Raw genomic sequence first — 14,654 nt, 5'->3', positions numbered from 1 at the left:
TCTTCTTCTTCTTCTTCTTCTTCTTCTTCTTCTTCTTCTTCTTCTTCTTCTTCTTCTTCTTCTTCTTCTTCTTCTTCTTCTTCTTCTTCTTCTTCTTCTTCTTCTTCTTCTTCTTCTTCTTCTTCTTCTTCTTCTTCTTCTTCTTCTTCTTCTTCTTCTTCTTCTTCTTCTTCTTCTTCTTCTTCTTCTTCTTCTTCTTCTTCTTCTTCTTCTTCTTCTTCTTCTTCTTCTTCTTCTTCTTCTTCTTCTTCTTCTTCTTCTTCTTCTTCTTCTTCTTCTTCTTCTTCTTCTTCTTCTTCTTCTTCTTCTTCTTCTTCTTCTTCTTCTTCTTCTTCTTCTTCTTCTTCTTCTTCTTCTTCTTCTTCTTCTTCTTCTTCTTCTTCTTCTTCTTCTTCTTCTTCTTCTTCTTCTTCTTCTTCTTCTTCTTCTTCTTCTTCTTCTTCTTCTTCTTCTTCTTCTTCTTCTTCTTCTTCTTCTTCTTCTTCTTCTTCTTCTTCTTCTTCTTCTTCTTCTTCTTCTTCTTCTTCTTCTTCTTCTTCTTCTTCTTCTTCTTCTTCTTCTTCTTCTTCTTCTTCTTCTTCTTCTTCTTCTTCTTCTTCTTCTTCTTCTTCTTCTTCTTCTTCTTCTTCTTCTTCTTCTTCTTCTTCTTCTTCTTCTTCTTCTTCTTCTTCTTCTTCTTCTTCTTCTTCTTCTTCTTCTTCTTCTTCTTCTTCTTCTTCTTCTTCTTCTTCTTCTTCTTCTTCTTCTTCTTCTTCTTCTTCTTCTTCTTCTTCTTCTTCTTCTTCTTCTTCTTCTTCTTCTTCTTCTTCTTCTTCTTCTTCTTCTTCTTCTTCTTCTTCTTCTTCTTCTTCTTCTTCTTCTTCTTCTTCTTCTTCTTCTTCTTCTTCTTCTTCTTCTTCTTCTTCTTCTTCTTCTTCTTCTTCTTCTTCTTCTTCTTCTTCTTCTTCTTCTTCTTCTTCTTCTTCTTCTTCTTCTTCTTCTTCTTCTTCTTCTTCTTCTTCTTCTTCTTCTTCTTCTTCTTCTTCTTCTTCTTCTTCTTCTTCTTCTTCTTCTTCTTCTTCTTCTTCTTCTTCTTCTTCTTCTTCTTCTTCTTCTTCTTCTTCTTCTTCTTCTTCTTCTTCTTCTTCTTCTTCTTCTTCTTCTTCTTCTTCTTCTTCTTCTTCTTCTTCTTCTTCTTCTTCTTCTTCTTCTTCTTCTTCTTCTTCTTCTTCTTCTTCTTCTTCTTCTTCTTCTTCTTCTTCTTCTTCTTCTTCTTCTTCTTCTTCTTCTTCTTCTTCTTCTTCTTCTTCTTCTTCTTCTTCTTCTTCTTCTTCTTCTTCTTCTTCTTCTTCTTCTTCTTCTTCTTCTTCTTCTTCTTCTTCTTCTTCTTCTTCTTCTTCTTCTTCTTCTTCTTCTTCTTCTTCTTCTTCTTCTTCTTCTTCTTCTTCTTCTTCTTCTTCTTCTTCTTCTTCTTCTTCTTCTTCTTCTTCTTCTTCTTCTTCTTCTTCTTCTTCTTCTTCTTCTTCTTCTTCTTCTTCTTCTTCTTCTTCTTCTTCTTCTTCTTCTTCTTCTTCTTCTTCTTCTTCTTCTTCTTCTTCTTCTTCTTCTTCTTCTTCTTCTTCTTCTTCTTCTTCTTCTTCTTCTTCTTCTTCTTCTTCTTCTTCTTCTTCTTCTTCTTCTTCTTCTTCTTCTTCTTCTTCTTCTTCTTCTTCTTCTTCTTCTTCTTCTTCTTCTTCTTCTTCTTCTTCTTCTTCTTCTTCTTCTTCTTCTTCTTCTTCTTCTTCTTCTTCTTCTTCTTCTTCTTCTTCTTCTTCTTCTTCTTCTTCTTCTTCTTCTTCTTCTTCTTCTTCTTCTTCTTCTTCTTCTTCTTCTTCTTCTTCTTCTTCTTCTTCTTCTTCTTCTTCTTCTTCTTCTTCTTCTTCTTCTTCTTCTTCTTCTTCTTCTTCTTCTTCTTCTTCTTCTTCTTCTTCTTCTTCTTCTTCTTCTTCTTCTTCTTCTTCTTCTTCTTCTTCTTCTTCTTCTTCTTCTTCTTCTTCTTCTTCTTCTTCTTCTTCTTCTTCTTCTTCTTCTTCTTCTTCTTCTTCTTCTTCTTCTTCTTCTTCTTCTTCTCTTCTTCTTCTTCTTCTTCTTCTTCTTCTTCTTCTTCTTCTTCTTCTTCTTCTTCTTCTTCTTCTTCTTCTTCTTCTTCTTCTTCTTCTTCTTCTTCTTCTTCTTCTTCTTCTTCTTCTTCTTCTTCTTCTTCTTCTTCTTCTTCTTCTTCTTCTTCTTCTTCTTCTTCTTCTTCTTCTTCTTCTTCTTCTTCTTCTTCTTCTTCTTCTTCTTCTTCTTCTTCTTCTTCTTCTTCTTCTTCTTCTTCTTCTTCTTCTTCTTCTTCTTCTTCTTCTTCTTCTTCTTCTTCTTCTTCTTCTTCTTCTTCTTCTTCTTCTTCTTCTTCTTCTTCTTCTTCTTCTTCTTCTTCTTCTTCTTCTTCTTCTTCTTCTTCTTCTTCTTCTTCTTCTTCTTCTTCTTCTTCTTCTTCTTCTTCTTCTTCTTCTTCTTCTTCTTCTCTTCTTCTTCTTCTTCTTCTTCTTCTTCTTCTTCTTCTTCTTCTTCTTCTTCTTCTCTTCTTCTTCTTCTTCTTCTTCTTCTTCTTCTTCTTCTTCTTCTTCTTCTTCTTCTTCTTCTTCTTCTTCTTCTTCTTCTTCTTCTTCTTCTTCTTCTTCTTCTTCTTCTTCTTCTTCTTCTTCTTCTTCTTCTTCTTCTTCTTCTTCTTCTTCTTCTTCTTCTTCTTCTTCTTCTTCTTCTTCTTCTTCTTCTTCTTCTTCTTCTTCTTCTTCTTCTTCTTCTTCTTCTTCTTCTTCTTCTTCTTCTTCTTCTTCTTCTTCTTCTTCTTCTTCTTCTTCTTCTTCTTCTTCTTCTTCTTCTTCTTCTTCTTCTTCTTCTTCTTCTTCTTCTTCTTCTTCTTCTTCTTCTTCTTCTTCTTCTTCTTCTTCTTCTTCTTCTTCTTCTTCTTCTTCTTCTTCTTCTTCTTCTTCTTCTTCTTCTTCTCTTCTTCTTCTTCTTCTTCTTCTTCTTCTTCTTCTTCTTCTTCTTCTTCTTCTTCTTCTTCTTCTTCTTCTTCTTCTTCTTCTTCTTCTTCTTCTTCTTCTTCTTCTTCTTCTTCTTCTTCTTCTTCTTCTTCTTCTTCTTCTTCTTCTTCTTCTTCTTCTTCTTCTTCTTCTTCTTCTTCTTCTTCTTCTTCTTCTTCTTCTTCTTCTTCTTCTTCTTCTTCTTCTTCTTCTTCTTCTTCTTCTTCTTCTTCTTCTTCTTCTTCTTCTTCTTCTTCTTCTTCTTCTTCTTCTTCTTCTTCTTCTTCTTCTTCTTCTTCTTCTTCTTCTTCTTCTTCTTCTTCTTCTTCTTCTTCTTCTTCTTCTTCTTCTTCTTCTTCTTCTTCTTCTTCTTCTTCTTCTTCTTCTTCTTCTTCTTCTTCTTCTTCTTCTTCTTCTTCTTCTTCTTCTTCTTCTTCTTCTTCTTCTTCTTCTTCTTCTTCTTCTTCTTCTTCTTCTTCTTCTTCTTCTTCTTCTTCTTCTTCTTCTTCTTCTTCTTCTTCTTCTTCTTCTTCTTCTTCTTCTTCTTCTTCTTCTTCTTCTTCTTCTTCTTCTTCTTCTTCTTCTTCTTCTTCTTCTTCTTCTTCTTCTTCTTCTTCTTCTTCTTCTTCTTCTTCTTCTTCTTCTTCTTCTTCTTCTTCTTCTTCTTCTTCTTCTTCTTCTTCTTCTTCTTCTTCTTCTTCTTCTTCTTCTTCTTCTTCTTCTTCTTCTTCTTCTTCTTCTTCTTCTTCTTCTTCTTCTTCTTCTTCTTCTTCTTCTTCTTCTTCTTCTTCTTCTTCTTCTTCTTCTTCTTCTTCTTCTTCTTCTTCTTCTTCTTCTTCTTCTTCTTCTTCTTCTTCTTCTTCTTCTTCTTCTTCTTCTTCTTCTTCTTCTTCTTCTTCTTCTTCTTCTTCTTCTTCTTCTTCTTCTTCTTCTTCTTCTTCTTCTTCTTCTTCTTCTTCTTCTTCTTCTTCTTCTTCTTCTTCTTCTTCTTCTTCTTCTTCTTCTTCTTCTCTTCTTCTTCTTCTTCTTCTTCTTCTTCTTCTTCTTCTTCTTCTTCTTCTTCTTCTTCTTCTTCTTCTTCTTCTTCTTCTTCTTCTTCTTCTTCTTCTTCTTCTTCTTCTTCTTCTTCTTCTTCTTCTTCTTCTTCTTCTTCTTCTTCTTCTTCTTCTTCTTCTTCTTCTTCTTCTTCTTCTTCTTCTTCTTCTTCTTCTTCTTCTTCTTCTTCTTCTTCTTCTTCTTCTTCTTCTTCTTCTTCTTCTTCTTCTTCTTCTTCTTCTTCTTCTTCTTCTTCTTCTTCTTCTTCTTCTTCTTCTTCTTCTTCTTCTTCTTCTTCTTCTTCTTCTTCTTCTTCTTCTTCTTCTTCTTCTTCTTCTTCTTCTTCTTCTTCTTCTTCTTCTTCTTCTTCTTCTTCTTCTTCTTCTTCTTCTTCTTCTTCTTCTTCTTCTTCTTCTTCTTCTTCTTCTTCTTCTTCTTCTTCTTCTTCTTCTTCTTCTTCTTCTTCTTCTTCTTCTTCTTCTTCTTCTTCTTCTTCTTCTTCTTCTTCTTCTTCTTCTTCTTCTTCTTCTTCTTCTTCTTCTTCTTCTTCTTCTTCTTCTTCTTCTTCTTCTTCTTCTTCTTCTTCTTCTTCTTCTTCTTCTTCTTCTTCTTCTTCTTCTTCTTCTTCTTCTTCTTCTTCTTCTTCTTCTTCTTCTTCTTCTTCTTCTTCTTCTTCTTCTTCTTCTTCTTCTTCTTCTTCTTCTTCTTCTTCTTCTTCTTCTTCTTCTTCTTCTTCTTCTTCTTCTTCTTCTTCTTCTTCTTCTTCTTCTTCTTCTTCTTCTTCTTCTTCTTCTTCTTCTTCTTCTTCTTCTTCAAGCTGTCAGTAAATTTACTTAACACAGCCATCAGCCGAGTGACTGCAAATCACAAGCTGAAGCAGCTAGAAATAATTACTTTACTGAAGTCAACTTTTCGCAGCTCTCAGCATTTATAAAACTCATGGAAGCATGCCGTGTCAGGGTATTAAAATTCAGACGGAAGAAACCCCTGCAGTGTGCCGATTAACACAGACGTGCACACAAAGCATACCGCGTGAACATGTCAGAGGCATGGGATGAATTATTCATACAGAACAGTAGGTGGCAGTGCCTCGCTCTAGATGAAGCCAGGACTCGGGGAAACATTCACTACACTCTCCTCCTGCATAGTAAGAGCGATATGGGAAGTCCTTCCTTCCTGCAGCGGTTAGGCTGTACAACCGACATAAGCAGAGATCACTCCACAAAAAGAAGCAAAATAGTCAAATGTTTTTATTGTATCTTTTTACCTTTTTCTTCTCTTTGTCTCCTTTAACCGTAATGCCTTTACATTATCTTTTAGCTTTTTGTATGTGTAATATCTATGCTGTTGTAACACACTGAATTTCCCCATGGTGGGACTATTAAAGGATTATCTTATCTTATTCTTGACATGGAAATCTAATACTGTAGAGTTGGTATAGTGTCTTTCTTTAAGGGGGTGTCCTGCTACACCCCTAGAAGTCCTTATACCTGGGAGTCTTGGTGCATTAGGAATTCTGCACCAGTGTTTGGGAACCCCCTCCTCCTCAAATGCATTATAAGGCCATGTTCACACAATGTTCTGTGACCCAGCCAGTACTGATCTTCACTGCCGCTGAATTTGGATGCGGGCGCATCCGTGCACTCCTGCATCCGAATTCCCCGCTGCACGCTCCATTGTGTGAACTGACAGGGTTTTCTGCCGCTTCTATTCACTGAATAGCGGCCGCAAAAAAACTGACGTCAGTTTCTTGCTGCGCCGCTAGGGATCCCGGCCTGAGTGTATACCCTGTGTATACACTCCCGACGGGATTCCTTAGAAGGCAGCACTATGTAAGTTCCATAGTAATCACGACCGTTTTTACAATAGCCGTGATTATTATGAAACTTATGTAGTGTGAACATAGCCTAATACAGATACATGTGAAGATCTGTATCCGGGTACTAATAACATGCAGCCTCATATATCCTAAGGGAAGTCGCTTATATTATGGAGAGAAGATCTGGGACAGGTATACAGTACTTGTAGATTATAGACTGTGGAACACCTCAATGCCAATCAGCCGCTTCTAAAGCCACAAGGAAATTGATGTGTATTGAGAGAGACCTGGACATGCAAGTGTTTGTAGTGGTGGTGGGGATTGGATGATACAAGTAGCATGGCTGACCAAGTGTCTCCCACCAGCTATCCTTTGCTTTTTATATTACTGCTGTCCTCTTATGTAGCAGAGGCAGGGCCGTCTTACCCATTGGGCATGGTAGGCGGCTGCCCGGGGGCCCTTGTGTCTTAGGGGGCCCCTGCCCTCTGTGACCTGTTTTTTTCGCTTTATAAGACGCACTTATAAAACTAAGTGCGTCCTATAAAGCAAAGGCGGCTCCCAAGCAGTGCTGAGCACCGCAAGGAAGCCGTCCCGCCCGCCCCCTGTATTGCCGCTCACTAAGCATATGCATAGTGAGCGGCCCTGAGCCACCCCCTCCGCCCGCCCCTTCTATCGCCACTTAGCTGAGTCGATCAGAAGCCCAGGAAAGTGCAATGAGTAGCACTTTCCTGGGCTTCTGATCGACTCAGCTAAGTGGCGATAGAAGGGGCAGGCAGTCCAGGAACTCACCCGTCCGGCGGCCCCAGCAGCTGATGTCTCCCGTCAGTGCGCACTCCCGACATCCTCCGGCACAGGCAGCGGGGTACAGAGACGCTGCCTGTGTCCTGGATGTGTCGTGCAGCCGGACGCTGCCTGTGCCGGAGGATGTCGGGAGTGCGCGCTGACGGGAGAGGAGCTGCTGGGGCCGCCGGACAGGTGAGTAACTGGTTTGTTTTAGGGGGCACTGGCTACTATGGGGGCACTGGCTACTATGGGGGTACTGGCTACTATGGGGGGCACTGGCTACTATGGGGGCACTGGCTACTATGGGGGCACTGGCTACTATGGGGGGCACTGGCTACTATGGGGGGCACTGGCTACTATGGGGGGCACTGGCTACTATGGGGGGCACTGGCTACTATGGGGGCACTGGTTACTATGGGGGGCACTGGCTACTATGGGGGCACTGGCTACTATGGGGGCACTGGCTACTATGGGGGGCACTGGCTACTATGGGGGTACTGGCTACTATGGGGGGCACTGGCTACTATGGGGGCACTGGCTACTATGGGGGGCACTGGCTACTATGGGGGCACTGGCTACTATGGGGGGCACAGGCTACTATGGGGGCACTGGCTACTATGGGGGGCACTGGCTACTATGTGGGCACTGGCTACTATGGGGGGATTGGCTACTATGGGGGGCACTATATGGGGGGATTGGCTACAATGGGGGCACTGGCTACTATGGGGGCACAGGCTACTATGGGGGCACTGGCTACTATGGGGGGCACTGGCTACTATGTGGGCACTGGCTACTATGGGGGGATTGGCTACTATGGGGGGCACTATATGGGGGGATTGGCTACAATGGGGGCTACTAGGGGGGGCACTATATGCAAAGATGTGGGGGATTTGATGGTGGCGATTGGGGAGGGCAATTTGCACCTTTGCCCAGGGGCCCATAATGCTGTTAAGACGGCCCTGAGCAGAGGTGTAGTATATTTGACCTCCTGGACACCATGGCCTTGGTGTAACTGCTACCTCTGCATCCTCTGTCTAGACGGTGCAGTTGCTGAGGTTTACAATGTATACAAGTACAGCATCTAGATCACACACCATCCGGCACTCATACCTGTTATGTGTAGATACAGGACGGAGCTGTCGGAGCCCAGGTTGTTGTCTACTTGCACCACAACTCTGAAGATGCCCACATTCTGATAGACGTGCTTGATGCCATCTTCTGTGGCACTGAGATTGGCGTAGGAAGCCGCTATACCGTCACCAAAGTCAACCTGAATGTTCGTTCTCTGAATATCTCCCTGAAGACAAAAAAAAAATGCTTAGGGTGAGGATAAGGAGACCAAGCGATCATTAGAGATACCCAATCATTGGAGATTAGCAAACTTTTCAAAAGTTTGGTTCGGCAAGTAATTTTTGTTTTCGTCCAAACTGAAACTTAAATGAACCATACTAAAACAGCTGAACGACTGCAGTCCTTTAGCTGTTTTAGTGCGGTTCAGAAAGTTCACTAATCAGTACTTACCTGTCCTCGTTCACCCGGTGTCCTCCTTCTCTAGTGTCCCCCGCAGCCACCAACAGCCTGCTAAGTCAATTACTGACCACGGTGCTTCTCCATCTCAGACAGTAATTGGCTGAGCTGGCTGGAGGCGACAACGATCAGTGGAAGACACCAGAGACCCAGAGGAGAACATCAGAAGGGAGGACAGGTGAGTATACTTTTTTTTTTTTTTAAATGTGTATTTAATTGTGTGGCTGCCATTTTTACAAACATATTCCAAATTTTGCAAAAAGCCTATCAACTATATACTCCAAGCACAATATAAACTCTATGTAAAGTGGAAAAAATACCAGGAAACCTTTTTTCCTTTATGTGTGTGTGTGTGATGAGGTCCCTCCTGTCTAAAATCACCTAACACCTGACTGTCCCTGCTACACACTTTCTCCCTGTCTAACACCTGACTGTCCCTGCTACACACTGTCTCTCTCTCTAGCTCCAAGTCTCATCTGAAATCGAATCTCAAATAAACTATTCTATTACTGTAAAGGTCACATGGTTAAGCCAGCCAATTAATGCAGACCTTTTTTTTCACTTCCTGTGTGCTCCTAGTGCCTGATTGAAATTGAGTATTTCAAATAGTGTACTATTTGATCGAATACCTACTCTAAGGTGGGAGGTTCTAAAGCTGTCAATCACTGAGTCGGACCGCCCACTGGACTCCTAATCTCAGAGGGTAAAGTTAATATTTAGCGAGTTCTACTAAAATGTTTCCCATAAACGTATACATCAATCTGCTCAGCTCCTCCTGTTCTATAACATGGTGTCTGCAGACTGTACTGTATTGTGAATGGATGAACTAAGTATATACAGGAAGCACAGGAAATGTGCTCTACATAGAGGGATGGTCTTCTCAGAGAGGTGATCTATTGTTTGGGGGGGGGGGAGGGGGGGTCCAGTCTCAATAAGGTCCTGAAGCCACAAGGCCACCTAAGGTCTTGGCCACATTAGAGGACAGATTTAAGGGGTCCCAGTCTGATATTACATTGCAGATCAGCTGCTGGAGCCATAAAAGAAAAGACAAGAATAAAGAAACAATAAAAAGAGAAGGAAGATGCAAATAAGATAATAAAAGATAAAACATGGAAATTTATGGGAGCTTCTTAGGAGAGAAATAAAGAGATGGAAATGAAACCTTAACCAAAACGAGACAGGACGACAGTGATGAATGAGGATAAAAGACGGGGAGGAGAGGAGGTGACCTCCCTGTAATGTATAGGAACAGCTGAGCTGGTAATGTACAGGAATAGCTGAGCTCTAATATAGGCTGAAACGTTGGTTCAGAGGAATAAAAATACAAGGTACAAGCAGAAAAGAGACTACAAGTGGTGCTGTCACCTGAGAGACTACAAGTGGTACTGTCACCTGAGAGACTACAAGTGGAGCTGTCACCTGAGAGACTACAAGTGGTACTGTCACCTGAGAGACTACAAGTGGTGCTGTCACCTGAGAGACTACAAGTGGTACTGTCACCTGAGAGACTACAAGTGGAGCTGTCACCTGAGAGACTACAAGTGGTACTGTCACCTGAGAGACTACAAGTGGTGCTGTCACCTGAGAGACTACAAGTGGTACTGTCACCTGAGAGACTACAAGTGGAGCTGTCACCTGAGAGACTACAAGTGGAGCTGTCACCTGAGAGACTACAAGTGGTACTGTCACCTGAGAGACTACAAGTGGTACTGTCACCTGAGAGACTACAAGTGGTGCTGTCACCTGAGAGACTACAAGTGGAGCTGTCACCTGAGAGACTACAAGTGGTACTGTCACCTGAGAGACTACAAGTGGTGCTGTCACCTGAGAGACTACAAGTGGTGCTGTCACCTGAGAGACTACAAGTGGAGCTGTCACCTGAGAGACTACAAGGGTTACTGTCACCTGAGAGACTACAAGTGGTACTGTCACCTGAGAGACTACAAGTGGTACTGTCACCTGAGAGACTACAAGTGGTACTGTCACCTGAGAGACTACAAGTGGAGCTGTCACCTGAGAGACTACAAGTGGAGCTGTTACCTGAGAGACTACAAGTGGTGCTGTCACCTGAGAGACTACAAGTGGAGCTGTCACCTGAGAGACTACAAGTGGTACTGTCATCTGAGAGACTACATCATCAAGAGGGAGGCGGGTCTAAGCCCTGTTAGGCCAGCCTCCCTTTGTCAGATGACACAGGTTGGCCAGCTCTGATTGGCTGAACAAGATGTAAGCCATCTATGTTTTACTGAGTCAATTAGTTCACATGAGACAAAGTGCATCATGGGAAAGCCCAAACCAGGAAGTGAAGAAAAAATGAAGACACTAACTGGAGCTTCAGGGACCTGAAAACAGCGGGAAATTCATATGGAGACAGACTCAGGAGGGATGGCAAATGTAAAAACTATGTTTATGATTGATTTTTTTTTTTTTTTTATTAGCGCCGGAGTACCCCTTTAAGTAATGATGTGCCTTGGAGACTATGGTCAGAGGTATAACCTAGGAAACCATGAGCAGAGGTGTAACCTAGGAGATCATGAGCAGAGGCGTAACCTAGGAGATCATGGGCAGAGGTGTAACCAAGGAGACCATAAGCAGAAGTGTAACCTAGGAGACTATAAATAGGGGTGTAAGTAGTGGTCCAGGTTGCTGGTACTGATGTTGGGGCCTGCTGGTGGGTTCTGGTGTTTTGGAGGCTACTTGTCACGGTGGCTAGGAGTGGTAACACCAACCCCCAGACACACAGCAACGGGACCTTTGTTAGGACTAAGTTGAGGTGTAGGTGCAGGTGCGACAGCAGATATGACACTTTAAACAACTTGTAACCTTTACTTAAAAAAGGGTATCTTAGTGCAAACAGTCACAAACAGTGCTCAGGTACTTAGAGCAAAATATATCAGTAACAATACTTCAACAGGTAGATACGTGAGTTGATAGAAGAAACACTAACAGGAGATAGGGACTGGATAGCAGGGTCCTTGCCTAATGTACTAAGTTCTCTGCTGGGATGTAGTGAAGTGTTGAGAAGTGTTTGAAGAAACATCGTACTCACGTATGGATGAGTCCCAGTTATCTCACCTAACCACCCTCTGCCCCACAGTTTCGGGTTTCCGTCCTCTGGGGTAGTACAAGTCCCAGGTCTCTGCTCTGGGTGAAGCTGGCTTGTAGTGTCCTTTCTACAAAGCTGAGCATCAGTCAGTACAGAGCGGCTTACTGGCACTGTGATCTACTGCAGCTCCAGTCTTAAGCTTGCCCGTTTCTTTTCTAAGGTGGTCAACTGTCCTATTCCGTTAGTCTGTCCAGCCAAGGGTGAGGTCTCCCTAGACTCCGGTGTCCATAGGAGTCTACTGTAGTCTAGCAATCCATGAAGGTTGGATAACTAGTGTCAGGAACAACTACTGTATACACTCATCTTGCCTGGCCTGTAGCCAGGCACTAACTAACTGACTAATAGAAGTTGTTACTAGAGAAAAAGAACAGTATGTGTAGCTAGACCTAATTGTTATCTGCAGCTGTGCTGTGTGAGAGTGACATCTAGTGGTTGGAGTATGGAATAGCAGCCACCTGTTCTAATCTGTGACACTAGAGTGATACAGTTTTACCAAGGCGTAAGAAGAGAAAAGAAAACACGTAGTGGGGCGCTACATGTAACCTAGGAGACTGTAAATAGGGGTGTAACTTAGGAGACTATGGGCAGAAGTGTACCCTAGGAGACAGCACCACCCCTGTTCTCAGGATGTGTGTAGCATTACAGCTGTGTCCCATTCACACCAGTGGCACTGTGCTGCAATACTGCACATATAGTGAGGACAACGATGGCGTTGATTACAGAAGAAAGCTTCTAAATTTTTTTTGCTAACCCTATAAGTAGAATCCCACCCCTCCTCTTCATCCTTTGCCCTCTGTTTCGGGGGTCTTTGATGCTACACTTCCCCCTTGTCTCGTCTGCTTCCGGCTCTCCCCTTTTAATGGTGCAGCAATGCAGAGAGACATTTTATATGTTTGCAGCAGAAATAATAAAGGATTTCTGTGCATGAATGTCAATATGAAATAATAAGTTCCCGCTTTTATTATTGGTTATGCACACGGATTGCCAAGAACAAAGCCGACTATTCTTCCCCCGGCGCCGCCGCTATTAATTGGAGCATTGCAGATATAGGGAAGAGAAATCTTTATTGATCATAAAAGTTATAGATTCCTTCTCCTACGCGGCTATTGATTATCGCTGCACCTGAAATATTCCTGAAAAAGCCAAATCGCATTTTCAGAACTAAACTTTATATTTTTCTTCAATCTTAAAAGAGCCGGAATCTAGAATCTGTAATGATCAGAGCCGGACGTGTACGGAAGAACCGGCGGTAATGTAATCATAAAATACTCAGGGAATGTCACTATACAGAACCCTACAGGGCTCAACCCTCCCTGACTAACTACTGCGACTGGGAGGAGATCAAAGAGTCAGCGTGTCATTATCCTGTACCCCAAGTGTCAGCATGTCAGAACCCTGTACCCCGAGTGTCACTACCCCAAGTGTCCTTTTCCTGTACCCCAAGTGTCACTATCCTGTACCTTAGGTGTCATTATCTTGTACCCCAAGTGTCACTATCCTGTACCCTGAGTGTCATTACCCCAAGTGTCACTATCCTGTACCCCAAGTGTCACTATCCTGTACCCTGAGTGTCATTACCCCAAGTGTCACTATCCTGTACCCCAAGTGTCACTATCCTGTACCCCAAGTGGCACTATCCTGTACCCCAAGTGTCATTATCTTGTACTCCAAGTGTCACTATCCTGTACCCCAAGTGTCACTATCCTGTACCCCGAGTGTCACTACCCCAAGTGTCGATATTCTGTACCCTAAGTGTCAGCGTGTCATTATCCTGTACTCGAAGTGTCACTATCCTGTACCCCAAGTGTCACTATCCTGTACCCCAAGTGTCACTATCCTGTACCCCAAGTGTCACTATCCTGTACCCCAAGTGTCAATGTGTCATTGTCCTGTACCATAAGTGTCAGTGTGTCACTATCCTGTACCAAGTATCAGCATGTCACTTTCCTGCACCCCAAGTGTCAGCGTGCCATTATCCTGTACCCCAAGTGTCACTATCCTGTACCCCAAGTGTCAGCGTGTCATTATTCTGTACCCCAAGTGTCACTATCCTGTACCCCAAGTGTCACTATCCTGTACCCCAAGTGTCACTATCCTGTACCCCAAGTGTAAGCATTTCAATATCCTGTACCTCAAGTGTCAGTGTGTCATTTTCCTGTACCCCAAGTGTCAGCGTGTCACTGTCCTGTACCCCAAGTGTCACTTCCTTGTACATCAGGATAATACGATCCTTAGAGAACCCTATGATACATCTTAGTATACGTCCTGTGAGCAGATGTATCAGATGCATCAGGCTCGGCAGCCCCAGTTATTCGCAGTTAGAGGAGTTCCTTCTCTCCGCATGAGTTTGCTCCTGATTTGTGGGCCTATCCCTGATGTATAAGTATTATAGAAAATAAAGCCCAATAATATCCTCTAGTGATATAAGACTATTCAGTCCTCCCCATACATCTCTCTATTACCAGCATTCCTGTACGTTTCCGCCTTTTGCGCCCTATTTTCTTGCATTAATCTGTGGCGGTGGCGGCGTCCTGCAGACTCAGCGATCTCCACACAAATATTAATCTCTTTCTGTATTCGCATTAATCTTAATTCCCTCTGCCACGTAATTGCTTATCTCTGGCTACTATTTCTCCCTACAGTAATTGGTCATTGATTAGTGAGTCTGGCGGCATAAATAACAGCTGTGCGGACAATGTGGCCCCCTCCCCCGCACGGCCGCTCACGGACGATGGTGCTTAGCGCCTTATTTTACTTGTCTTATACAATTCTGGATCCATCCATTTTTTATATTCCCGATGACCGCGGCCGTAACCCGCTGCAAATGAACTCTCCGTCACTAGCCGGTAATGGTTAATAATTGCTATGACAAGAGGATTATTAAATTGTAATAAGTACGGAACATTAAATATGCAAAGGATTCTGGGGAAACCAGCCGTAGAATTCAGACCCATATTCTGTGTATTTGTTCTCCCAGTTAAAGGGGCGCTACACTGCAAATATGAGTCATGGGTTGTCAGTTGCAATACCACACATAGCCACTAAGACAGAAGTGGCACTGTCTTTGAAAGGAGTACATTTAGAAAAGTGGTATGTTTTGATCAAAATATGAACCACTATGAAAAATTTGAGAAAAATTGAGAAAAACTGCCAGAATATTACATGATATAATTAATAAATCTGTTCTGAATTTTTATTCAGTCTCACACAACCACTTCAATAAGGTCATCCATGAACAGGTAAAACATGGCTTCTTTCTTGCAAAAACAGCACCACTCCTGACCACAGGTAGTTTGTGGCATTGCACCTTGATCTGGGCTGTATTGGTAGAGACCCCTTTAATGGTATATATTCATCT

At 42.3% G+C, this 14,654-nt stretch overlaps 1 protein-coding gene across 5 annotated transcripts in view; it reads right to left on the bottom strand.

Annotated features, from left to right (window-relative positions):
* Positions 1-14,654, bottom strand: part of LOC138799057 (VPS10 domain-containing receptor SorCS1-like) — a 473,569-nt gene that overhangs the window by 55,454 nt on the left and 403,461 nt on the right. For all 5 annotated transcript variants that reach the window (XM_069979808.1, XM_069979809.1, XM_069979810.1 and 2 more), the window contains exon 19: positions 7,774-7,960. In XM_069979808.1, coding sequence (XP_069835909.1) covers positions 7,774-7,960 — 187 coding nt within the window. The remainder of the gene's footprint in view (positions 1-7,773; positions 7,961-14,654) is intronic.

The sequence above is a fragment of the Dendropsophus ebraccatus genome, chromosome 8 (genome assembly GCF_027789765.1).
Source record: "Dendropsophus ebraccatus isolate aDenEbr1 chromosome 8, aDenEbr1.pat, whole genome shotgun sequence".
Classification (NCBI taxonomy): domain Eukaryota; kingdom Metazoa; phylum Chordata; class Amphibia; order Anura; family Hylidae; genus Dendropsophus; species Dendropsophus ebraccatus.
This window is presented reverse-complemented; position numbering and strand designations above follow the sequence as displayed.